This window comes from Triturus cristatus, chromosome 3_2 (assembly GCF_964204655.1).
Source record: "Triturus cristatus chromosome 3_2, aTriCri1.1, whole genome shotgun sequence".
Lineage (NCBI taxonomy): Eukaryota > Metazoa > Chordata > Amphibia > Caudata > Salamandridae > Triturus > Triturus cristatus.
The window spans coordinates 411,519,865-411,547,356 of record NC_140584.1 but is presented as its reverse complement, the minus strand read 5'-3'; the positions used below and the strand labels follow the sequence as shown (position 1 = coordinate 411,547,356).

Here is a 27,492-nt window from a genome sequence, read left to right as displayed (position 1 = left end):
GACGTCATTCTAGGGTCGGAGGAATGACTAAAGCAGACAGAGAGCTGGTTGCAATTCTTAGGGACAGAAAACAAATGTTAGGAGCCATTCATTGCAAGAAAAAAAGACCCAAAATTGCTACTATGGTTTTAGAAACTCCCTGCACACCCTAGAGCTCCAAACAATCTTAACATGATCTGCTACAGAAAGATAAGCTATTTCATAGGTTATGGCAACCTCTCCTGTGATCACTTGAAGATCGAGAAAGTCAGAGAAGCCCTCTAAACCGCATGGCACTCTAACAGTTTTGCGAATCCACAAAGAATATATGCTTATTAACGTTGGGGAGTAAATGCTTATTTAGATACATCTGACCCACTTTTACTATGACTGTGAGACCCTAGAAGAGCTGGAGTGAAAAGGGGATGGAGAGAAGAGAATGTGTTCAGATGCTGCATGATTTTGAAATCATGGTTAACATTCGGTGTCTGTGCTCTCATGAAAATTTCATTGAAAGGATCATATTTTTCCTTTACTCTGCACCAAGAACATTTTACAAAATGTTGGAACAAAACATCTTCAAATGGTAGGTTACCTAATTTGCCTTCTTGTCCAACTTGAATATCTTCAGTTGTGCAGTCCCTGGGGTAAAACATAAAAGTTTGAGTTTTCTTAAAACTAGAAAAAAACAACGTCAGAAGCAAAGATTCTCCCAATGACAGAGTGGACCTCTAAGAGCAATGTGAAAACTAAGTCTGTCGGCCATCATTCAGTTCCTTCTTTCTCCCCCAAACTCATCATAGCGTTTCCAGCTTCCAATTTGTCCCACATGCAACAAAGCTTGCCCATCAGTCCAGTGGATGTATATATTTATTTCACTTTATATGTTTACCACGACATCAGCACCAAGTACCCCACTGAGTCACTTTCACCACATTAGGATTAGTGTACTGAGGCAAATTGTTTACTTTTGTCAGATAAGCAACAGCGGTAGACAGCTTGCTACATTTTCAATTACTACGTTTGAAGATCACGGCATAAAAAAATACAAAAGCTGAATATAGCTTTTCTTTCAATGGAGGTTAAAAAAAATGAATCATTGATTATACACACCGTCACTTAAACTGTTCAACTGTAATATTAAGTTATGCACCTGCATTATTACAACTAAAAATAGTACTACGTTTTTGTGGGAAGCGGAAATGGAGACGTGCACTAGTCATTAGGAGCTACGTTGTGTTTTATTTTTTTTGTGACTGCAAACTAGACTCCCATGTAATTTAAAAACTTGTGAACTTATTTGTGATTTCACCCAAATATGAATTTATTTGAAGGCATACCAGGCCTGCATAATTTTCATAAGTGACAGAATCTATTTTTTCTACTCCTGAAACATTTTTCCTGTAGCAGTTGTGTAGCAAGTTTTTGCTCTATGCCTGTGCTACACGACGATAATACGAGATAGAGGTCTTGTTTAGATGACGCAAACTCATCCAGGCGACTCTGAACCACATGCGCTGAGAATCAAAGCTAAAAAAACTGAATTGGGTCACAAGAAACCTTAGCGGAGTGAAGCCAGGTGGGAACAAATGGGTGGAGACCGGTATACTCCGTCCAAAAAAAGTCCTAACTGACAAGGAATATTCAACATTACCACTTTATGGTGACAGTTGACCGATGTAGAGTAACTACTGTCAACAATAACATTTCAATAACTTGCAGTCACTGTACGCACTGCACTGTAAGGCAAAGAAACATTGTAGTCTGAGATAGAGGTAGTTCTGTGGGTCAGACAACATCCAGCTCTTATGAAAGTCCCTGGTCATAGGTTTAGTGACGGTCAAGAGGTATCATTAAGTGTGCAGTACTTGCTCACTAGACCCACTACTTAGTATTGCAGAGTATTTTTTCTATAGGTGACTTTACCCCAATTTAGAAGAGTTGTCCTTAAAAAGCAACAAGGTGCCCTCTGAATCAATGGGTCGAGGAGCAGAGCCACAGTCTGCATATCGCACAGCAGTCTCCCCATCCACAGAGTATTGGTCAGTCTTATCACCGTCTTCGACCACCTCCCCGTTGTAAGAATCAGCCTCCGTCTCACCAAGAAGGAATTCGACATTCTAAAGAAACAAAAATTTACTATTACCACACTAAAATCAAAGCAACAAATCTCCTTTAACTGTCGAAATGCACGAAGAACATGCAAATTAGTAGGCTACTAATACTTCTCTCAACTTGAAACTAATGCTGGCCATCAGGTAATGGGGAGAACCTTAGTTTTGGAAATTGCTAGCAATCAGATTAATAGTGCTTTTATTTCTTTATGTTTTTCAATCAGCTTAACACTTGTCCTCCATCTGGTGAAAAGTAGCTGAAATTAGCAATGTACCCGCTAGGATTCATAACATTTATGACAAATGATAAGTAATCGTGCATGTCGTCATATTACAGCACTGATGAGTGCGTAAATACATACTTGTAGTCCAGAGAAATCACCATCTGTTCTAAATGTAAAAAAGCTATTGTCTGTACAAAATCTTAGGTTTTGCATACAAGCCGCAACAAAGAACAAATATTTAGATAAAAAATTCTTCAGATCTGAATTGGAAGGACCAGCACTGTGCGTCGCCCAAATTGCAAAACATTCTCCTGAAACAACTTTTACACCACTGGCAGGCATCATATTACTATTGAAGTACTCCAGAAAATGTTCGTTATAATCAAATCTTTATTTAACGATTCATTAAAAACTTGGTTCTTTTCAAAATACAGCAATGTCAAAAAGTGTTTCACAATTTTTTTTTGCTTCAAGGCAAAAATAAGATGCATTAATTAGTTAAGTGAACCAATTTTTATCATATAAAAATCAAATATACACACACATACAGAATTGTGTGTATCTGGAATCTATGCTACGAGTGAGCGTTTTTCTTCTTTTCCTTACGCTTTTTTCCCAAAATCTTATCGTAATGTAGGCTGGTAAGTCAGTACTCTTTCACAGGAAGCAGAACCCTTAATTGAACAAAATTTGAAAGAAATATGCAACCTCCATCAAAAATAGCAATCCTGTCGGATGCCGTACTTTACTCGAGTGAGCCAACAGATGAAGAGGTCGAGTTGACAATTGCACCTAAATATGCTACACTTTGTTGCGGATAAAGAAACCACTGAAAGCTAACTAAAGACATTTGCTTTCTTGGTTCATGGAGCAACTAGAAGTAATTATCTCTTTACCTTCTAGTGATGACTACATCTTAACTTTAAGATTTTATGTATGATACACAAAAGGAGATTGTAAGAGGAGCAGATACAAGGGAGATGTGGACTACCTTATGAACCATCATCCAATAGATTTAGGAGATTAAATTGAGAGACTTAGTGTCTACTGCAGAGGTTTTTTTATATAAAAAGAGAGGAACAAGTTTGGTCTTAATAAAGGTGGTTCATATGGGTTTAATACCGTCGACAGGCGTTGATTTAACTAATTCTGGGGGTAACATTGGTGTGCTTGAAAGAAACAGTTCAAGATTTGTCTAACAGACGCCGATATCTAGTTTCCTAACCGATCAGTCAACGAACAATAAGTGTTAGTGTATTGTTGTATGTGCTCTTTCTCCTTCTCTTCTCTATTCTTTCTCGTCTCCTTTAAGGATTAAGCTTTGTTACAGAGAATAAAAAATGGGCTTACTGATAATTTATTGCTCTTGGTTTTAGAGGTGCCGTGCATCTATGAATTGTACCGTTTATAGCTTTGAAAATTCTTTTTTTAACAAAAAGGTTTTTAAATAAATGAATTTAATGTAATAGTACAGTGTTGGCCATAGTCACTTCTTTAGTAAAATGGATTTGAACAGTATACATTTTAGTGTGGTACTATAAGTGAAACCGGGGTATGCACATGTGTGAGAGTGTTGAATTGAAATGAACCCAGAGGGAATTATTTTTTTAACAGTACTTGCAGAAATGGACCAGCATATAGCAGAAACCTGCTGAATCACTAAGAGGACAGAATACCTCTGCTCAACATTCTTTAGGCAGATATTTAGGAAATTCAAGTTGGCATAGCATGGGGTGCCGGAGAGCTTGAAACAAGATGGTGGCTCGGTAAAATCGTTACAGTGGATGGAGCAACTATGTACCAAAAATATCCTTCCAGAATCACCATCAGCCTTAAAAACTACGGAGATCTGTTGAAGCGGGTTGGGAAGCAGAAAATGTATGCAAAAAAGGCCCCGTAGAAGGTGGACTAGGTGGATAGTCAACGGAAGATCACCTTGCTTAGAGGCCAAGGTGAGTGACTGGGTCTACTTCCAGCACTCTGGTCAGCTCGAAGGAGGCTCTGAACTTTGCACTAGAGAAAGCGAGAACTGCAAGACTGTGCACCCGACCCACTGTCCTCCTGCAGCTTGGCTCTAGGAGGCGACGGAGCCTGATCCTGACAATTAGGTAATCGTTCTGCTGAGGCGCAGGCACAACTAGGACACTCACCTTGTCTGAGGACAAGTGGAGCACCACCATTACGACAATTACGGAGCAAACAAACATGGGAGCGAGTGCTGGATCCCTGATGGTTCCGCAGAACAGACTGGCCCCAGTAAGGCGCTGCCTCAAGCTGCAGCATACACTGTTTAGGAGGCTATACAATTAGAAGATAGCTCAGGTCTTCTATCCCGGTGCTGAGCTCCTACGAGAGTAGATCAGAGAAGAAACCCAATACAATTGTAACATTAATAATGGCACAGTTACTAGTGTGGTGACTTTGTGGGAGGCATATAAAGGCAATGAGCATGGGGGAGTACATAGATCGAGCAAATGGAATTCTGAAATCTCTACGCACACAGTCAAAGCGACTAGAAGGGGGGAAATATGAATGAGAACAGATCACACTATACTCTAGCATCTGCAGAGTAAAATGAACGTGTTTGAAGACTAAGGAGAACTTGAGGTTTATTTTAGAAATAGTTACTATACGGCAAGGATATACAGGGAAGGAGAACGTCTGGGTCACACACTGGCCTCAATGATTAAATCTAAGTGGGCAGTAAATAAAGTTCTGAGGATTGAAAACTGAGACATATTGTAAGAGTTTGCAAAGATTCTAAAGGCACTTGTGAAGGTCTACACAACAGTATATAGCTCTCGCACATCTGATTTATTTAGACAGAGCTACACAGGCACGGCTGGAGCTGGTAGAACGTGCTGCATTGTGCCAGCCGATTATCCTAGAGGAAATCAAGCTGGTTATAAAACAAAGAACAGTGGTTCCCAGAAAGTGATGGAATTCTTGCAGAATTCAACAAGGAATGTGCAGAGGAGTTGGCTCCAGTTCTGTTGCAGGTATATGAGGAAGCATATCCAGCAGGCAATCTCCCACAAACCATGATAGGGGCGATAGTTGTTACGACGTTCACACCAGACAAACCAGAAGACCTTTTGTGGGTTACACCAACCCTTGCCGCTAATGTGGACCACACAATACTCCCGAAAATCCCTGCTAATAGAACACTCCCACTAACGCTGGCATTCATTAGACCAGACCAATTTCGTTTTAAACTGGGTAGATCTACAGCAGATAACTTACACTTTCTGTCCGCTATCAACCACCAAATTAACTTGACGCAGAAAGGGCTTTTGATTCTATAGAAGGACCCTTCTTATTTACTATACTGGAAAGAATGGTGGCTGATAAAGAAATTTTAAACTGGATTCAACTTATTTATGCTGTTTGGCTGCCCCCTCAGCCAGAATAAAAGTAAATGAGAGGCCATGTGACCCAATAAAAATAAGCAGCGTTACCCATCAGGGCTGTCCGCTGTACCTCGTTCTGTTTGCTCTGGTGGAGGACCTCATCTTGCATTCTAAGACAACATCATCACAGAAGGAGAGTGAAACAAGGAAGCAGAGATCTTCATCCCCATGTTATGCACAGACTAGGTTTGCTATTGGTATTTGACCCCACTGAAAACCTAAATCCCATCATTCAAGAAGAATTACATTCCGCAAATAGTCTGGGTTACAAATTAATTGGTAAAAATCTGTCAAGTTTTCTATATAGCACCACTTAACCCATTTGAGATTTTCTGGTAAAATGGCAAACAAACCTTATTAGATATTTAGAGAATGTATCATGGCGATAATTCCACAGTCTTGAATGAGAACCATGGAAAATACGAGATAAACGTACAGGAGAGTAACAGATTGGTTTTATTTACGCTCACAGCGGCAAGTAGGATGGCACTGAGGAAGATGGTGATTCAGCCAAAACTCCTGTACCTATTTCAGAACACTCCCATGCCATTAAATGAGGCATTTGGTTGTCCAACTGAAATTTGTCATGATTGAACTGGCATGGGCTAGGGGCCAACCAAAAATTCGGAGAGCCAAATTACAAAAACATTAAAATGGAGGGTTTAGTGTGAAAATTGTGGAGGTCTATTATCTGGTGGCAGAGGCTCAGTTTGAACAACTCTGGATGCACAAATGCATGCTCCACATCACGAATTGGAGAAGGGGCTATTCCCCGAATGACTATTCATGCTTGCCTGTATCAAAAAGCCATAAGTCCTAACCATGAGATTCATACTCTTAGGTGTAGGATGTGGGTCCGGTCAAAACTAAATACATTATGTGAAGCCCTGGTGGCCTATTCCCCGCCCATGCTTCAATTAGACATTTCGTATAAACACAAAATGAACACAACCCAACACTATTACGGCAACTAAATAAGAACTTTAGCAATAGAGGGGAATCTCTTCCCAAATAAAAAATGTTTAAAATTTACTTAGGAACATCCCCTAACTCTTCATTAGAATCATTCACACAGAGCAATTTGAGGAATGTGATGCAGAAATTGATCCCAGAATCCTTGGATGATCCAACTGAGCAGGAGCTGCTGCCACTCTTGCTATCTAGTCTGCCCTAAAAGGCGAATTACAAGAATGTATACCACAGCATTGAATGGGTTAAGGGGAGGGGATACACAGAACAGGTTTCAATGGGCTTAGGACTTGGGCGTTGAGATTACACATACACAATGGTCCAAATGCTGCGAGCAAACCAAAGAGATTTCCTCCATTGGTAAATTTAGATTATTTCATTATAAATACTTAAAGTACGGTATGACACCAAGCTCAAGTTGCAGAGAATGCTTAGGTCAAGATGCAGATTTCATACACCGGTATGGGGTTGCTGATTTCTGGTTGCAGGTGTTAGGGGCAACTGGGATAATGACGTGGAGTCCTTTACGATTTCCCCGAAGGAAGCCTTGTTGGGTTATGTACAAGATTCACCAAAGACTTACTGAAGTTGATAGCAATGGCCATCCTAGTGGGAAAAGCGCCGAATTGCAACGACATGGGGTGGAAGTTGAACACCGTGATTAAAAGACTCGCTTAAAGACATGATAATGTGTGGAGAGGTGGCTGAAATCTACGCAACCAATCTCCCCACTAGGTCCTGCACAAGAGAATTTCAGGGATCCTTGAGGATCTACACAGCCAATTTTACAGTGCTGAAGGAGAATGATCATTGCCAGAAAGTTCTTTTGCATCTCCCCCTGGTGTGGCGAACTCTATTGGCATTACAATGTTACACATATCAATGTTGCCTGTTTCTGCTTTGTATCATGGAAAGGAATCGGCCGATGGTAGAATTAATGACAGGAATGTAGAGGCTATCAAGAAGAGTCTGAAAAACTATATTAAATTGTAACAATGTGAAAAGAACATATATGCTATAGCCGAGTTAAAAATTATAATAATAAACAAATTGCCAGCGCAGACTGCCTTGGAGTACATGCACAAGTCCCTTTGGCATACACAAGACTCATTCCTGTACCTCCTTGCTTCCATCGTCTTCTTCCTCCGATTCATCAGTCAATTCCTCCTCCTCTTCCTCCTCCTCTTCAAAGCCATCTTCGTTATCCAGTTTGAAGAGAGCCTGCCGCTTCTGGCGTTCTTCATTCCGGCGAAGTTTCATTACTTCCTGCAGTTTTGCTTTTAACACTTGTAGCTTTTCACCTGAATATTAAGCAAGTGGTATTTAAAAAAGTATTTCAATCTCAATTGCAAGTAGAAACATCTGCCGTAAAAAGAGGCAAAGAGTTTATGTTTGGGAGTCAATTCACAGTTAAAATGTAGTAAGTTGGAGGTCAAATCTTTACCCATAACTGATCATTTATTTTCTAACTTCTATTATTCTTTGGCACAAAAGCTTAGCATGCACTGGCACAAATAAAGAGACCACTGCCACTACTCCACCTAGGAACAAATCCAAATTTAGCGGACTAACCAGTCATCGCTGCAACATTTCCTACTCAAAATGCAGTACACTCCAAAAGTGATCAGTTTACTGCACTCTCCTACTTCTTCAGTGGAAAGACAACCTAGGCCATGTGTTGTCAAAAAGATTGAATTACTGTGGAATGTTTTTGCTTCACCCAAATCTAAAAATTATTTTTTTAAAGCGGAGGAACACAACAACTTGAAAACAGTGACATAGACGGCTCAATTCAAGTAAAGCAAAATGCACAATTCATAGCGGCCATTTTAAAACATTATTACAGGCAAAAGAATGTCATGATTTCATCAAACAAGTGCTCCAAAAGACATGCAGAGTTTCACAGTCTTGAGTTGTTTTTGGTTAGAAAACAAAATTTGTTTAAATGAACAAACACCGACAATAAATTTCATTGCAATCGTTAGCAAATTAATATTATCTTAAATAGATATATGTCAGTTGAGCTATGGGGGCGTGGCTTGGAGGCCGATGGGGAAGGACGCGTGAGCTGTGAGCTCCGCATCCAGCCCGGCCGTTATCCTGTTTACCGACGCCCCGGGCCCGCTGTGAGCCCTCCGGGGGCCGGGCTCGGACACCCCTGACTCCCGCCGCGGTACTGTGACTGGTGGGGGCCGCCGCGGCTGAGCTGGCTCCGGCGAGAGGGTGACGACGCGGGCGGCCGCAGGCCATCTTGGGCGGCCTGCTTGAGGAGAGGGATCCCCGAAGTGGCGTACCTGCGGCGCCGGCCGGAAGTGCGAGGCCGCCGGCGGAGGACACCGGAAGTTGCGGGTCGGCGGCTGCGCCGCGGTGGTGGCTTCCTCTGATCGCCGGCGGAGACCGGGCGCCAGGAATACGGGGCAGTGCATGGCCCCGGGGCCCGCGGGGTGGACCTTGTGACTGTGGAGGGCCCCCGGCTCGTGGGGCGTGGCAGGCGATCCCATCGGTGCGGCGCCTGCTGCTGGAATCGCCGTCCGGGGTGCGGCTGGAGCCGCGGCGGAGGACGCAGCGAGGCCCGTGCGGCACAGAGTGCAAGGTGGCGCCCTGGGACGGTGTGAGGTGGTCGGCTTGGAGCTCTGGGAAGCGGTGGCGGGGCCCCCTGGAGAGCTGTGGGCCCGCGGTCGGAGTAGACCGGCTTCCTTGCCCGAGAGAGGAGTGGTAGGCGGGCCGCCACCCCCTGTCCCCGGTCGGCGGGACTACCCTGGTGGTGAGATAAGCCCCCGTGACTGTGGTGAGAACAAACAGGGTGCGGAGCGGGGCAGCTTTGTTGCCGCAAGCAGAGGCTGAGAGGTTGGGGTATCGCCTGACGCAGCGTGGGCTGCCGGGAATTGGGGGCAGCGGGGCCCCGGACGGGCCGCCCTTGAGCGCTTGTGGAGCGATGGGGAAGACGCGCCCGAAGCAGGGAGCCGCCGCTGCGGCCGCGACCGGGGACGCTCCCGGCGAGAGCGATGGAGTCGAGGTCGGGGCCCTCTCTGGGGGCCTACAGCAACAGCAGTTCGACCAGATCCTCCGGGCCATCTCGGACACCCGTATCGCGCTACAACATGACATAGCGCAAGTCTCCACGGACCTGGGCTGCTTCGGGGGGACCACCGGAAGCTGGTCGACCGAGTCAAGCAGACGGAGGTCGTGCTTGAGCAGATGGCGCCAGCCCAGAAAGCCTCGGAAGCCACCATGGACGACTTGAAGCGGAGGGTGTTGCTGCTGGAGAAGAGGGCTGAGGATGCGGAGGGACGTAATCGCCGCAATAACATACGGGTGATGGGACTGCCGGAGAAGATTGAAGGGAACGATATGCTGGCGTATCTGGAGACTTGGTTGAGAGAAGTGGTTGTCCCGGAGGGGCTAACGCCGTTCTACACGTTGGAGCGAGCGCACAGGGTTCCGGCTCGCCCCCTGGATCCCGGTAGACCTCCGCGTCCGGTGGTTGCGCGTCTTCTGCACTTCAAAGACAGGGACATTATACTCCAGAGGGCCAGGACACAGGGCCCCTACCGGGTGGAAAACGCATCAGTTTCTATCTATCCGGATTACCCCTTCGAGGTTCAGCGACAACGGACATCGTTCCTGGCGGTCAAGAAAGCCCTCAGGGATGAAGGTATCCAATACGCGCCGTTTCCTGCGCGCCTGCGGGTCATGCAGGGCGGCAAGACATTCTTTTTCAACGACCCCGGGGCTGCGTGGAGTTGGTTGGAGGCGAACAGGCCCGGAGCGGGGGCCAGTGCCGCAGGTGGGGAATCCCGGAGGTTTTCGCCGAAGCCTCGTCGGGGTCGGCGTGCCAGGACTCGGCTGACTGGGAGGGGCTCCCCCCTGGCGTCTCAAACAGCGATGGAGCGGAAAGCAGCGTTGCAGGCGGTCTCCGCTATTTCCGGAGCCGTGGTGGTAGCCGGGGCTGGGGCTCTCCCAGGGGGTCGGACACTCCACGCAGAGACGAGACGGACGACGATGCGGCAGGGCTGCCTCATGTCACGCCGGGGACGGCGGATGGCATAATGGACTCCTGAACTATTCCTGGCATGCCGTTGACAGTAAGGGGGCTAGCTGGGGGCCGGAGTGGGGTCATGCTGCACTGTTGCCTCTACGCTGCGGTGTGTATAGTAACCCATTGTGGTCTATATTTAATTTTATGTAAAATTTAGTGTCTGCTCAGGACCATTGTTTTCTACATATATAATTGATACCCGTGGTCCTTAGCCATTTTTCGGGTTCCCTCGTTTGTATTAAATCTACGCTGCGGGGCGGGGGCTGCGGCGATCCTACAGGGGACTGCTTGTTTCTCCATGATTGCGGGGGCGGGGGTGGGCTGGGGCGGGTGAACCGGGGGCGATAAGGGTCCGGGGAGACATTGTGGAGCCTGGGCTAGGATTCTTGCTGCGAACACTTTTGGTACCCACTCGGCTCCGGCCTACCTCCTCTTACTCGCACTTGTTGTGAGGCTCTGGTGGCTATCAGAGAACTTGGTTAATAGTATTGTATTTGGATGGGTAACTACGGTTGGGAACCTATTCTGGGGGTGGGTGGGATGGGGGGTTGTTGGGGAGTTAGGGGGAGTTGGGGTAATGTCAGTGTGCCTAGGAGGGGGCGTGGTTTGCTGGTAAATGTTGGAAGCGGGAGCACCACCCACTGGAGCGGGATTACTCCTATTATTCTACCCCATACGATCTGCATGTGCGCCTGGATGGCATATTGTGCTCCCCGGGAGTACAGGCTCTGACTCGCCATAGTGAATACCTGGAAAAAAACCATATCGGACCACAACCCCTGTTTGGTTATCGTACGCTGGAGTAGGCAACGTCAGGCGATACCCACCTGGCGTCTGAATCCGCTCTGTCTTCCAGGCTCTGTCTTCCAGGCGGAAGTCCAAGGTGGGATAACACATTATTTCGCAGAAAACGCCGGGACGGCCTCACAGAGGGCATGGGAATGGGACTCGTTCAAGGCGGTCATCAGAGGGATCTGTATCTCCTCCACCTCCGGGGTCCGGAAAGCGCTCTTGGGGGACGTGGAGAGGGCGGACGCCGCGCTGCGCAATTCGGAAAGGGCACATCACTCGGGGGAGCAATCTCATGAAGAGGTGGCCGCAGCGCGTGAGCACGTGGCGGTGCAAGTGGAGCGGCTCCGTTGTTTTGACTACAAGACGTACCTCACTAGGGCGCATGCGGAGAGGGACAAAGTCGGGCCACTCCTGGCCTGGTTGGCGAATCCGGCTGCGCGTGGCTCCCCCATACTCTCGTTGACCACCGGGGAGGGGACTATGGTGTACTCTCAGAGTGAGATTAATGATCAGTTTTTGGCATATTACACTGCCCTTTATACTAACACCATGCAGGATGCCCCCGGGGAACTGGAGGACTTCCTGGCCACAGCACGATTACCGAGACTAGCCCCCACTTTCAGAGAGGCGCTGGGGGGTGATATCTCACTTGGTGAGATTCGGACGGCGATCAAACATATGGCGCATAATAAGACTCCGGGGACAGATGGGCTTCCTGTGGAGTTTTACGCGGCCTATGTGGACCTGCTTGCCCCACAGTTGCAGTCAGTCTATAGGGAGGCCTGGACAGCGGGTCAATTGCCCGCCACTGCACGAGAAGCGTTGATAATACCGCTCCTGAAAAAAGGAGGGGACCCGGGTGCCAGGACAGCTTATCGTCCGCTCTCCATGCTAACAGTGGACTATAAGATTCTGAGCAAAATTCTGGCCACGCGCCTCTTGGCACACATGCCCACCCTGATTCACCCGGACCAGGCTGGGTTCATTCCGCAACGGAACACGTCGACGTGTATCCGGAGACTGTTGCGGGTCATGGAGGTGGACTGCATGGACTACCCAGCCGCCTTGACCCTGTCGGTTGATATGGAGAAGGCCTTCGACAGCGTGGAGTGGCCGTATCTGTTTAGGGTCTTGCAGGAGTTTGGCTTGGGGGATGGGTTCGTGCGCTGGACGAGGTTGCTCTATACCAATTCGGTGGCTAGGGTGCGAACGGGGACCACGATCTCGGCTCCCTATCCCGTACGTCGGGGAACGAGGCAGGGCTGCTCGTTATCGCCGCTGCTGTTTGCCCTGGCAATCGAGCCTCTGGCGGCCCATGCTCGACTGGGACGCGCGTATGCTGGGCTGCACCTGCGGGGGGAGACCCATTATATTTCCCTCTACGCGGACGATTTATTGCTTTTCCTGGCTGACGCGGAGGGGGCCCTCCAGGGCGCTAGGGTGCTACTGGAGGACTTTGGGCGCCTCTCGGGCCTAAGGGTCAACTGGGACAAGACTTGTGTCTACCCAATTACTCAGTGGGAGCGGATCCCCCCCCTTCCTGGGGGCGATCCGCTGTGCGGATAGTTGTCTGCCGTATTTGGGAGTGCGCGTTTACCGCACCCAGCGCGACCTGTTGGAGGGGAATGTGGGGAGGGCGATCGCGGGCCTGGCAGGCAGTATCGGATTCTGGAGCACTCTCCCACTCTCGGTGGCCGGGCGGGTGGCGCTGCTGAAGATGGTGGCGCTCCCACGCCTGTTGTATTTTTTCTGCACGCTCCCTGTCTGGGTGCCGGTGTCACTCTTCCGCAAACTTACGGCCATGGTCACGGGCTTTATCTGGGGGGCTGGCAGACGGCGGGTGGCGCTGGCCACGCTGCGCCGGCCCAGAGCCGAGGGAGGGCTTGCGGTACCTGATTTTGAGTGGTACTATTTGGCTGCCCAGCTACAATGGCTCACGCAGGCAGTGGCTCGGGAATTTAGAGGCCCCGAGGGTCCGCAGGGTAGAATGATCCCGTGACACGTGCTTTCCTTTATCGTTTTCCAACAACGACTTGAGCTGTCACAACTAACGCTCGAAGAGCGAACGCTCCGGCTGTGTTGGAACCGGAGCCTGCGGAGGGCCGGCACTGCTCGCCCTTACGCCCCGGAGATCCCCTTGGGTATGTGCACGGCCCTCCCCCACGGCGGGGACTGGTCGGGGCTTGCCCGCTGGGAGGACCTAGGGATACAGATGGTGGGGGACCTGTATCTGAATGGAGAGCTTCAGCCATTCCAGGGGCTGCAGGACTCCTTCGGGATCCCGAGGGGCGACTATCTCCTCCACGCGGCTTTGGTGGCGGCGCTACAGAAGTACTGGAGCGTGGGGCTCTCGGAACCGCGGACGGCGGCCGGCTGTCAGTCTGTGGTCATGGCGGCGGGCACACTCAAGGCCATTACTTGCCTCTATCAGAGAATGGCCACGGAACATCTAGCTCCTTTGACTGCGTTGAAGGATAAGTGGGAAACCGATATCGGGAAACCTATCCCGGAACTGACATGGCCTACACTACAGAGACGGGCCTGGAAGAGCACGCGTAACGCCCGGTTTCAACTGGTGCAGTACTTCACCCTGCATAGGGCATACCTGACGCCAGCTAAATTGTTTCAGTATTTTGGGGGCCCCACACCGCAATGCCCTCGTTGTGGGGAGGAGGGGGCTGACTTTAAGCACATGTTTTGGTCCTGCGATGCTTTAAGCGGCTACTGGGAAGAGGTCATCGACTGCTTGGCCCAAGTGACAGGGCGGGAATTGCGGGTGGAGATGGGAGTTTGTTTGCTGCTATGGTTTCCACACACGCCGCGCACGAAAATCACGAGCAAGTTTTGCGACCTGGGGCTGGTGGTGGCCAAACGAGAAATTACCCTCCACTGGAAGTCGAGGACGGGTCCCAGCTTCACGAGGTGGAGAGCGACATTTACCAAGTGGGCGGGTAGCGAGGGCACGCTCCGGCTGCAGCTTGCGCTTAGGGGAAGCGATGACATGGCTCTGGCCATGGCTCGGGCATGGGAAGCACTAGTGGTTGATCTCCAGGGGTGGGGAATAGCGGGGGAGGGAAGCCCTGCGGCACTGGGGCACCCGGCAGGAACCTAGGGGTGGGGGAGGCTAGCTGATTAGCTCCTGGGGGCCGGGGGCTTTCCTTTTCCTTTCTGCTTGGGGCCTGTCTGTGATGGTGGGGGGTGGCTCGTGGCTCCTAACACGGCTACTTCTGAGAGAGGTTTATCCTGGTAGTTGTCGTCTCGGCACACTGACAAGTGGGTGGGGGGGGGGGGTGTATTCGTTCAGGGGAGGGTTTGGGGACAGCGCATTGGTGGGTGGAAGTGGCCCAGATTGTACTTGGACGTGGTTTTATATACGGATGGCGGCCACTGGCCAGATGAACATTGTGGATGTCAACTGTGTTTGAGTAATGCAATAAAAATTGTTTTTGCAAAAAAAAAAAAAGTCAGTTGAGCTATGTTTAGAAAATTCTATTTCAAACCGAACACATTTTTTTTTTTATAAGGAGGAGCACTTGAATTTTCACAATTGAGCCCTGAATGGGCAAAAACACAAAACGTGGTACTGAAGCAATGTTATGCAAGTCTGGATATACATATTGATCATAGCTGGGCATTTATGAACTCTAATTTCTTGTGTCCATACACAAAGAAAAAGAGAAACCAGGAAATGGAAAAGAAAGGAAAAGCAAAGCAAAAAGCAAAAAAGTTAAGTAAAAAAGAATAATCAGACAAATCACAGTAGTCATAGAGGGCAGTTAACACTATCTCATTTAGGCAGACAATTTATTAGCAGCATCATTCCAAATGGGACCACAGCTCCTCATCATTATTAAGGCCTAATGGGACCTTGGTTTGCAGATCGATAATATAGTTAGATTCTAGGGCTCGTAGCTGTCTTGTACTATCCCCACCTCTTTCATACTTGGGGATCTGATCGATACAGAAACATTTCAGAAGATCACGGTTGCTGTTCTGCATTTTTTCAAAGTGACGAGTCAGTCACCGGATAGGTGGGGCCTTCTATGAAAGTGCGCGCATATGCTCTAATATGCGCTTCTTGGTTGAGTGGATAGTACTGCCCACATCTCTGTTGGGGCATTCTAAGATATATACAGTGAAATCTGAATTACAATTAAGTCGTCGATTGATGGTTTTGATCCTATTATTTTCCATCCCATGTTCTAAAGTGTTCTAGTCTAACACGTTATGGCTAAATTTACATGCCTTGCATTTTAGGCATGGAAAGAAGCCCCATACATTTTGTATATGGTGTGACGCTGATCTAAGATGACTGTGCACTAAATGATCACCAATTGATATACTGCACCTGTAGGATACATAGGTATAACCTTTTTCACAATATTATCAGTCTGGAGAATGTGCCAGTTTCTCCTAAAGATTCGTACCACCTCTGAGGACTTCGCATTATAGCGGGTTATCATTCTGGCAGAGTGACCTTGGATTCAGTTTCTGGTTTGTGAACTTTGGGTATCAAGAGTTGGAGTCTGTCTATTGAATTAGTTTTCCCATGTGCCTGTTTGAGAATATTAGAATATCCCCTTTCTTTAAATCTAAGAAAGGTGTCCTCCCTGGCTTTGGCATATTCAGCTTCTGTGGTACGGTTCCTTTTTAGATGCAGGAGTTCCCCCATACCATAGGGGATGTTGTTAACCATACTCCTAGGGTGGAAACTCCTGGCATGGAGGACAGCGTTAACCGCTGTTGGTTTTCTATACAAGCGGGTAAGAATTTTAGATTGTTCGATATAGACTTCTAAATCAAGAAAGCAGACACTGCACAGAACATACTACTCCAGAACAACACTCCGCAAAATAGGGAGAGCAGATATGCCACTGTCTTAGGAGCTGTGGGCTGGTGGGCACCTTTTACCACACACTGTGGGATTGTCCCATCACACAATATTGAAAGGCTGTCATGGCAACAATCACTCGGGTGTGTGGCTTTGGTGTCCCCCCTGAGCCAAGGTTGATGCATTCTCAATGTGTGGGAACCAACAGACCTTAATCACGCGGAGCAAGGATGGGCCTCACTGGGTATCACACTGGCTAAGTGGAACATCGCTCAACACTGGGGAGCGCAGACGGTCCCCTCGCACAAGCAGTGGTGTCGCGACCTAGACAGTGCCATGGTGGCAGACAAGGCAGTATTTATTAATAGAAGGTGTCCTCAAAAGTGGAAGCGAGTGTGGGGGAAATGGAACGCGTTTCGTGGGAATATATGCACCCCTCCACCTGAAGACTCTGATCTGGAAATGAGTGACTAAAAAGAGCAGACGATGCCCCCTCTGTTTAACTGTTTAACGAGAAATAGATGTGAATGTACTCCGCTTTGTTTGTAGCAATTGTCAATAAAAAAAATATAGCAGACACTAGTGTTGCTGATGTTACCACAAAATTTTAAATTTAAATTGTTGCAGTTGAGAAAGGCAACATAATACTCAGCGCCGCTGCGCTTCCACACGATAAAGAGATCATCAATGTAGCGGGCCCACAACACAACATTGTCCATCCATTGTTCAGGTGCGTCCAGCCAGCCCACGTGCTTCTCCCACCAGCCCACAAAAAGATTTGCATAACTGGGGGCGGAGCACGTGCCCATCGCTGTCCCACATTGCTGTTTGTAAAGTGTGTGTGTGTGTGTGTGTGTGTGTGTGTGTGTGTGTGTGTGTGTGTGTGTGTGTGTGTGTGTGTGTGTGTGTGTGTATGTATATATATATATATATATATATATATATATATATATATATATATATATATATATATATATATATATATATATCTCATACAGTGCAAGTGCACAGGTGCAAATTCCGCAGATGTGCAAAAGAACAAGTTACTTACCTTCAGTAACGCTTTTTCTGGTGGATACAGTATCTGCCTGTGGATTACTCACCTTGTGAATATCCCCTGCGCCAGCATTCCACGGAACTTTTCCTTTCCCAGCACTCCACGTCGACGTGGGTGACGTCACAATGCATCGGCTCCGTACGACGTCACCGGAGCCATAAGAAGCCCACGTCGGCGTGATGACGTCAGTTCCACCCATTTTTTCCGAGCCTTCGAGGCGAACAGGTGAACCAACGACAACTCCAAGTATACACAGTATACAGTATACCAACACATATACATATCATACAAAGAAAAGGAATGCTAAACAAACAAGCATTTCCTACAAATGTACAAGAAAGTATCAAAACAGTCCAACAAGACCTCTTTCATGGTATACAAAGGTGGACAACGGGGAGGCGGTGGGTCAGTGAGGAATCCACAGGCAGATACTGTATCCACCAGAAAAAGCGTTACTGCAGGTAAGTAACTTGTTCTTCTGATGGATACATCTGCCAGTGGATTCCTCACCTTGTGAAAAGATTCCCACAGCAGTCCCCACTCCCGGAGGAGGGTGTCCACGTTCCTATACCAGAAAGTCTTGTAATACAGAGCGCGCAAAGTGGCCCTCCCTCCTCATCTCAGAGTCCAAGCAATAATGCTTTGCGAAAGTATGGAGGGAGGCCCAAGTCGCGGCCTTACAAATATCTGCCACAGGAACACCCCGGGCCAAAGCAGATGACTTTGCTCTAGTCGAATGAGCTCTAATGCCCTCAGGAGGAGTCTTACCAGCCAGGGCGTAGCAGATGTTGATGGCAAGGATGATCCATCTCGATAGCGTGCGCTTGTGCACCGCTTTACCCTTTGAACGACCAACGTAGCCAATGAAGAGTTGGTCATCAAGACGAAAGTCTTTAGTCCTGTCCAAATAAAAACTCACAGCCCTCTTCGGGTCCAGGCGATGGAGTCTTTCCTACTCTTTGGAAGGATGAGGAGGCGGATAGAAAACAGGGAGAGTAATGGACTGCCCCAAATGAAACAGAGTAACTACTTTAGGCAGGAAAGCAGCCCTGGTCCTGAGAACCATCCTTTCAGCATGCAAGGATACAAACGGGGGTTTAGGACTAAGAGCTTGGAGCTCACTCACCCTCCTTGCCGAGGTTATGGCTACAAGAAAGACCACCTTAAAGGACAACAGCCTCAAAGGACAGCTATGTAGAGGCTCAAATGGGGACCCCATCAGAAAGGTTAAAACAAGATTAAGGTCCCACTGAGGCATTACAAAGGGAGTGGGAGGAAACATGTTTGTAATGCCCTTGATAAACCTCAGAACAACCGGAGATTTAAAAAGTGACGGTTGATCTGGAAGGCATAGAAAAGCCGATAAGGCCGAAAGATAGCCCTTGACCGTGGCCACAGCACAGCCCTGCTGTGCCAGGGAAAGAACAAACTGGAGCACATCAGAAAGATGGGCTTTTAAAGGGTCAATGGATCTCTCTCCACACCATTTCACAAATTTAGACGACATGTAGGAGTAAATGGACTTGGTGGAGTGTCGCCTGGCCGATAAAATAACGTCCACCACATCAGGCGGGAGAGAGAATAAACTCAGGTTGCCCCGTTCAATCTCCAGGCATGAAGGTGTAAGCTCTGGAGGTGGGGGTGTAGAACCCGCCCCTCTGACTGCGAGAGAAGATCTGCCCTCAGAGGGAGACTGAGCGGAGGGCACAAGGAGAGGTGGAGAAGATCTGTGTACCACACCCTTCTTGGCCAATCCGGGGCGATCAATACGACTTGGGCCCGGTCTTGGCAAATCTTCCTCAGAACCCGAGGAATCAAGGGTATGGGAGGAAACGCGTAAAGGAACTGTGAACCCCAATTCAACTGAAACGCGTCCCAACGCCCCCTGCATCGGATACTGGAGACTGCAGAAAGACGGGCAGTGCACGTTCTCGAAAGTGGCAAACAGGTCCACCCGAGGAGTTCCCCACGTCCGAAAGACGTGACAAACTACCTCCGGATGAAGCCTCCACTCGTGGTTGGCGGAGAACTGCCGACAGACTGTCCGCACGAACGTTCAGAACTCCGGCCAGATGATTTGCTATCAGACAGATCTGATGGTCCTGAGCCCAGGACCATAGACGCAGAGCCTCTCTGCAGAGACAAAGAGACCCCACTCCTCCCTGTTTGTTGATATACCACATCGCGGTAGTGTTGTCCGTTAGGACTTGAACAGACTGACCGCGAAGGGAAGGGAGGAAGGCCTTGAGTGCCAAACGAATCGCCCGCAATTCCAGAAGGTTGATGTGAAGCAACCTTTCCTCTGGAGATCAAAGACCCTTGATCTCCAGATCCCCCAGATGAGCACCCCACCCTAAGGTGGATGCATCCGTTATCACTGTGGCCACCGATGGAGGTAGATGGAAGGGCTTTCCTTGTGACAGATTGCCCTCCACGCTCCACCAAGACATATCCGCTGCAGCTTCTCTGGAGATCTTGATTGACTCCCTGAGATCCCTGTTGTGCTGATACCACTGCATGCGGAGGCACCACTGGAGCGCCCTCATGTGCCAGCGTGCATGGTTGACCAACAGAATGCAGGAAGCGAACAGACCGAGCAGGCGAAGGACCTTCAGAACTGGAACAACCGCTCCATTGTGGAATAAAGGGACCATCTCCTGAATGTCGAGAATCCTTTGAGGAGGAGGGAATGCTCGACACACAGTAGTGTCCAGTACCGCCCCTATGAACAGGTTGCGTTGAGAGGGCACCAGGTGAGATTTGGGCACACTGATCGAAAAACCCAAGTCGAATAACAGCTGAGATGTTACTTGCAGATGACGCTGCACCATCTCTGGGGACTCTGCCTTCAGAAGCCAGTCGTCCAGGTAGGGGAAAACCGGAATACCCGACCTCCTGAGATGAGCAGCCACCACTGCCATCACCTTTGTGAAGACTCGAGGTAAGGTAGTAAGACAAAACGGGAGGACCGCAAACTGGTAATGTTGCGACCCAACCGTAAAACGGAGATACTTCCTGTGCGACTTCAGGATTGGAACATGGAAGTGCGCGTCCTGCAAGTCGAGCGACACCATCCAGTCTCTTTGCTGTAAAGCTTGAAGAACCTGCGCAAGGGTCAGCATCTTGAATTTCTCCTGTTTCAGGTAAAAATTCAAAATTCTGAGGTCCAATATCGGACGCAATCTGCCATCCTTTTTGGGAATCAGAAAATACCGGGAGTAGCATCCCTGACCCCTTTCCTGCTCCGGAACCACCTCTATTGCACCCTTCTGAAGCAAGGCTAGAACCTCTTTCTGCAGGAGAAGCAGATGGTCTTCTGAGCAATGACCTTGGCAAGGAGGGTAAGGGGGAGGAAACTCCCGAAAGGGAAGGGCGTACCCAGTCTCTACGAGATTCAAAACCCAAAGATCTGTTGTTACAGATTTCCAACCCCGTAGAAAGTAGGACACCCGACCCCCCACAGGTCTTACATGATCCGGGATGGGGGATCTAGGGCTGCTTCCCTGAAGCTTCATTGGGAGCAGAGGAGGAGGAGGAAGTAGAGGGGTTGCGACCAGAACCTCTCCGACCCCTTTGCTTCCCTCTATAGGGGATTCTGCTGCTGTTGCTGCAGCTGCTGTTGGGGCTGTCGGAAGGAGCGAAAGGATGTTCTTCCGAAACCCCTAAACTTCCGAAAAGCAGAACCCCTAGCAGGAGCCTGCAGACCCAAGGACTTTGCCGTCAATCTGCTGTCCTTAAAACGTTGAAGGGCAGAGTCTGCTTTCTCCCCAAACAGTTTCTGTCCGTCGAATGGCAGATCAACCAACGTGGCCTGAACATCTGCCGAGAAACCAGAGGAACGGAGCCAAGCCTGCCTTTTTGCGGCTATAGACTACCCCATAATCCTCGCCACCGAGTCCGCCGTATCCAGCCCTGACTGGATCACCTGTCTGGCAGCTGCCTGAGTGTCCGCAACAACCTCCAAGAAGGACGACTTATCCCCCTCAGGCAACTTAGGGGCCAAAGATTTAATAGAGTCCATCAAGGCATGAACATAACGCCCCAGAAGGCATGTGGCATTAGATGATTTCAGCGCCATACTTCCTGAGGAGAAGGACTTCTTGGACGCCTGATCAATTTTCTTTGACTCCCTATCAGCTGGAGACTGAGGGAAAGCACCCGAAGCATGTTTTGAACAAGAAGCCTGCACAACTAGGCTCTCTGAGGATGGATGTGTAGACAAAACAAATCAGGATCCCCTGGTGCAACCCTGTATCTTCTTGCCACCTGTCTGGAAACCGCCGGAGATGAAAGAGGTTTCTTCCACACCTCCAACACCGGCTCCAAGATGGCCTCATTGAAAGGCAACAAAGGCTCCAAAGCTGATGACGGAGAATGCAACACCTCCGTGAGTAAGTTCGATTTGTTCTCCACAGAGGGCAGCTGCAAATCTAAGATCTGCGGCCTTCTTAATCACCACATGATAGGGCGCCAATTCCTGAGGTGGAGAAGATCTAGCTGACGTATGCTCCCACTCAGGGGTTGTATCCAACCCACTTGCTTCTTCAATTCCCTCAAACTCATCTGAAGAAGAGTCGACTTCACCTTCTTCCACCTCTGCTCTATATCTTCCTTCCTCCAAAACCCTCTGGGCCTCCCTTCTCGACCGAATCCGGGGAGCTGGCGTCGTCAACGTCGTACGCGGCGTCGGTGGAGCCAGAGGTACCGGAGTCGGCGGCGTTGGACGCGGCGTTGAAGAAGGCTCCGAAGTCTGATGGTCCATCCGAAGTCGTGTCGGATCCCCAGACGGCGCCGGAAACTGCCACGAAGGCGCCATCGGCATGAAGGGCAAAAAGGGGGCCTGAGCATAATGCTGTAGCACCCCTAGCGTATACGCCATCGGACCCACAGGACCAGTTGGTGCTCTGGATGGGAAGGCCGCCCTGTTAAATATACCATACATGGCATTTAGAAAATTTGATGAATCGGTACCTGGAGCCGGGAATTGTGGATAAGGAACAGACCCTGTATCCCTTTGTGGAGTCTCCGGCGTCGGCTCCGCAGTATCCCCCACCGAAGCCGCAGATTCATCAGGCACCGGAGCAGGCTCTTCCTGTTCTTGTTCATCCATGGAGACATCCGACTCCACTCGAACCGGAGTCGACGCCTTAGACGGAGCCGGTGACTGCGTCGGGGACTGAGCTGGAGCCCGCTTCGACGAAGGAGAACCTCTTGGAGACTTCGAAGGAGAAGGAGACAAGTCCTTGCTCCGACGCCGACGGGGCGAAGTCGACCTCTACTTCCTGGACATCGAGGACCGACGTCGAGAAGAATGGTTTCTCTTTTTGTGATGCTTCTTCGACTTAGACGACCTCGAAGTCGACGACTCCCGCCTCGACTTCTCTTGTTTTCTCCCTCTCTTCTCCTCACCGATCTTCTTCATAAAGAGCTTAGTCTTCCTCTCCTTCAGCGCCTTAGGATTCATACTCCTACAGCACCCGCATTCCTCCATATCGTGGTCCGAAGAAAGACACCATAAGCAGTCTTGATGCGGATCAGTCATGGACATCAGACCTCCGCATTCCCTACAGGGCTTAAAGCCCGACTTCCTCGAAGACATACCGAATTTTTAACAGTAACACAGCTATATACTACAAAGTAGCTAGAGAGCACTGGAAAAAACCATTGCGCTTCGACGGCGCGGAACTGACGTCATCACGCCGACGTGGGCTTCTTATGGCTCCGGTGACGTCGTACGGAGTCGCGAGCGGAGCCGATGCATTGTGACGTGGAGTGCTGGGAAAGGAAAAGTTCCGTGGAATGCTGGTGCAGGGGATATTCACAAGGTGAGGAATCCACTGGCAGATGTATCCATCAGAATGGCAAAGCATAGCAGCAATAAAGAATAAATAACAGATTAAATGCTTAAAAGTGACAAAGAACCATGAAGCAGAGAACAGTACAACATCCATAAAATCGTCCAAAAAATCCAGATACAAACCGCAGTACAAACCCGATCACAATCAAAAGATTAAAATCCGGTTTAAAACCAAAGAATGAACTGGCTAAAAGAACGATAAAATGAAGGTCAACAGTGGACTACCTCAGGGTAAACAATAACGGCAGTAACAAGGGGAGGGAACATCAATTAATGTACAGACACAGGAAAATCAGACCAATTCATGCAGTTTTATAGAAAGTTGTGTAAGTCTTCCCAGGAATTAAGACCATTTGGCATTTTTGTATCCAGTAACAATATGTAATGGGATTCCAGCTGTCTAAGACGCTTTTCCCTATTACCTCCTCTAGATAACCTAGGTATTGCATCAATCACAAAGTATTGTAAATCATTTAGATTGTGATGAACCAGTTTAAAATGGCATGCTACTGGATAACTGGGGTAAGAGTTGACAATGGCACGAAGATGTTGTAAGATTCGTGCAGATACCTGTAATATCGTGCTACCGATATATTTTAATTTACATGTGCATTCAAGTATGTAGACTGCATGATCAGTTTTGCATGTGAAAAATCCCTTTATGCTAGTTGGAATATCTACAAAGGCATTCCTAAATTCACAGGTGTTAATGCCAAATTTGCAAGCTCGACAGGAGCTGCATTTGAAAAAACCCTTTCGATTAGAGAGCCAGGTACTAGACGTAGTGACTTCAGGACTGGTTCTCACTAGAGCATCCCTCATAGAGGGTGCTCGCCTGAAAGTAATCAGGGGTAAGTTAGGCACTAACTGAGATATGGTGAGATCAGTTTTAACGATAAGCCAATTCTTATAAATAAGTTTCCTAATAACATTGTCCTGGCTACTAAAGGTCGTAATAAGACGGACAGGGTTAGGATCATTCAGCTCCACCTTAGTGCTAGAAACTATTCTATGGATAGTCTTACTAGTAACTGTCTCGAAATAATTGCTACGTTTCATAGTATTGGCTCTGGCTAGTGCTAACTCTAAATCCTTCCTTTTGTAGCCACGGGCTAAAAATCTTTCAAGGGATTCATTCTGATAAGTAATACAATCAAGTTCAGAACTACATATACGATTGATGCGGAGAAATTCCCCATATGGGATACCTTTAAGCAAGTGGTAAGGGTGGGAACTTTGGGCATGCAATATAGCATTACCAGCTGTGCTTTTACGATATAATCGAGATTGTATGTTATTGTTCTCAATATATAACTCCACATCCAAAAATTGAACTTGATCTGAATATATATATAAAATTTGCACTGCACACCAAATAAATACATTTATATAAAAAAAGGCTATGGATTCATAGGACTTTCTATACAGTTATTCAAATAGTTTGGATGCTCTAGTCTACATCAAATATTTTAATTATTTCAAGTATACAAAACAGTGAAAGCTTGAATTAATCTCAGCCACTGGTAATCATTCAAGCCGCACACCAATCCATTATTATTTTGCACACCATGCCACCTCAGTTTTGATCTAGCTATATGCAAATCAGTCTTGACCCTGATCCAATAGGTACAGTCCAGCTTAAACTGCCAACCCAAGTCCTCCCTGAACAGAAACACAAGCAACCCAGGACTCGGTATGCCCAAGTTAGGCAATTATCAGCAAGGTACAGCTCCGTTCCAGTGAAAGTGTGCACGGGACCCACATCTGGGCATACCCATCCCAATTAGGGCGACACAATAAATACACAAAAATTGATGGATGGAATACATTAATTCATCTCAATTACTGGTAACTCTGGGGCCGCATTCCAATCCATTGTTATTTTGCACACCATGCCACCTTGGTGTGGACCCAGCTATATGTAGATCAGTCTTGAGCCTGCTCCACTAGCAACAGTCCAGGCCGAACTGTAAACTACATCAGATATTTGGCACCTCTGAGCTTCCAAAAGTGTTGAGTAAAATGTAATCTTAATGGAGGGCTACATGTATGGCTTTCGTTGTTGAAGTGTGTAAAAGAGGAGTTATAGTTCTTAAATGAAAGGCTCCATATTGCCATTGATAAATTCTAAATACAAAAAACAAACAAAAAGGAAAAAAAATACCGACAGATCATTTGGACAAGCTTTTTAACTCTATGAAACATCATGAGACGGTTAAAGTACTGCAAATCAGTAAAGAATTACCAATACAATTTTGCGAAACTGCTTAAATTGTTGCTTTGTTTCTACAATACGTAAAGAAAGTTATAGGGCTATGCGAGGTGTCAATTCACTCGGTTTCCTAAATGCAGAGAGGAGAGGTCGATGTGAAAGCAGAAGGGAAGTCAAAGCACAATGTAGCTTGGTTAACACACAATCTTTTCCATCCCAACACTCTGTGGCAAACTCCTTCAGGGGTCAACTCTCCAACTTGCTAGCAAGTAGCGACCTTATACTGTCTAAATTAAAACGTACCTGGCTTCCCATGTGTACTCTCTTCTAATGTTTCCGCAGCTATGGTAACTGGCATCAAATCCATCTTCAGCTGTTCATTTCCTTCTGCAGTTCTCTCTTTACGGACAACATTTAGGTTCATCTTTCGCTCAGTTTTGGGTTTAACTTTGGTAAGAGAGTGCTTCATGAAACGCTGCTTTAATGCTTCTAGTTCTGAAGAAATGAGAAAAGCAGGAGTAATATAAAAACGGCAAAAAACTGCACTTAGTCATTCAATATTTCGGATTCCCATATACCAAAGTGCATTTCAATACACAATTGAAAAATAAAGGGCATGCAGGATCACTTCATTTAATCAAAATAAAAGCAAACCTTTAGTCTTTATCCATTACCAATTATCAAGTGATTTATGTACAAAAATGTTTATTTCCTCCCAGCTTGCAGTTTCTCTTTATTGTTATCTTACTTTGCTGCTACTGGATTAGTTACCAGGTTATTCTATTAATCTCTAGCTATTGACAAACAAGAGAATAGAAATATGACGATATTACTTCTTTCCTCATTGCCATTTACTCCAGCTGTAAATTTTAGTTAAGAGTAGAGTTTAGGCAGGATGGGCAGCTTCTTTGATAGAAAGAAGTCTAGGTTGTCTGAAACTTAGATAAAATAAGATGTGGAGTACAATCATCATCACCTATAAACCTAAAATATAACTATAAATTAACTTTAAGGTAATTATGTTAAATCATAACCTCCATGGAATAAGACTGGCTTGCAGTACTTTCAAGGCTGATCTTCTTTCCACTAAATAATTATTTTCTGCAATGTCCTGCCTGTTCTGCTCGATTTTCCCGGCCTTCTTGTGAGGAGGAATGATTGAATGTGACTTCAGTCTCTTATCATTCAAGTCTAAGGGTTAGAGTAGTGAATGGAGCCTATTTACTAGGCACTTCGACATGATCCTGTGCTCTTCCCCATAGATCAGGGCTTGCACACATAGCCTAGGGGATAGATTCGTTAGTATTAGGGATAACCTGTCCTGTAGTGAGGGTATTTCATGGAGCCGTGCTGAATTCAGGCCTGGTAGGCCTCAAACGGGAGAGACTCCATCTTTCTTTCTGCTCCGGCAGCTTGGGATGCTTCTAGGTCAAATGTAATGTTTTAGTTATGAGGTGTTATTCGCTTGGAGAGAACCGGTTCAGGCCGGCCCTTATCGAAGGATTGTATTTTTCTTCATGCCGAAGACACTACATCAGGCCGGCCGGCTGGGAACGTGTCCTTGGTACGGGGAGGTACAAGAATTTGGTGGGCGGCAGGTTACGGGCCGGAATTTTCCATGAGGAAACGCACCTCTATATTAGTGAAAGTCTGAGGCAGTTACATGTTCAGTCCGTAGGCGGCATCTAGCCGTTAGCAGTAAAGCTACTACTTATTCCAGGGAAGACAGACGCCATCTTGAAGGCGGAGAAGAACCGAGAGACAGATACTCTCCTAGCAGAATAGCCAGAGAGGAGAGAGTAGCCGATAAGGAAGAGGTCCCAGTGACTCGGAGAAGGGTGAAGAGAACAGCGCATAGTGGTGCAGACATGTATCCGTGACTGCGGAGGTGTGACTTCCAGGCAAGCCAAGGCACAGACGAGAAGGGAACCTAGATGACCACTGAGTGCAGGCTACCCACTACTAAGGTGATGTCGACCCTTTTTTATTAGAGTGTACAACTTAATCT

General features: G+C 47.6%; 1 protein-coding gene across 4 annotated transcripts in view; it reads right to left on the bottom strand.

Annotated features, from left to right (window-relative positions):
- CLSPN (claspin) overlaps positions 1-27,492 on the bottom strand; it is a 413,699-nt gene that overhangs the window by 158,423 nt on the left and 227,784 nt on the right. For all 4 annotated transcript variants that reach the window (XM_085647976.1, XM_085647975.1, XM_085647977.1 and 1 more), the window contains exons 9-12: positions 25,788-25,979; positions 7,816-7,997; positions 1,906-2,099; positions 575-621 (exon numbers count right to left, since the gene is read on the bottom strand). In XM_085647976.1, coding sequence (XP_085504102.1) covers positions 575-621; positions 1,906-2,099; positions 7,816-7,997; positions 25,788-25,979 — 615 coding nt within the window. The remainder of the gene's footprint in view (positions 1-574; positions 622-1,905; positions 2,100-7,815; positions 7,998-25,787; positions 25,980-27,492) is intronic.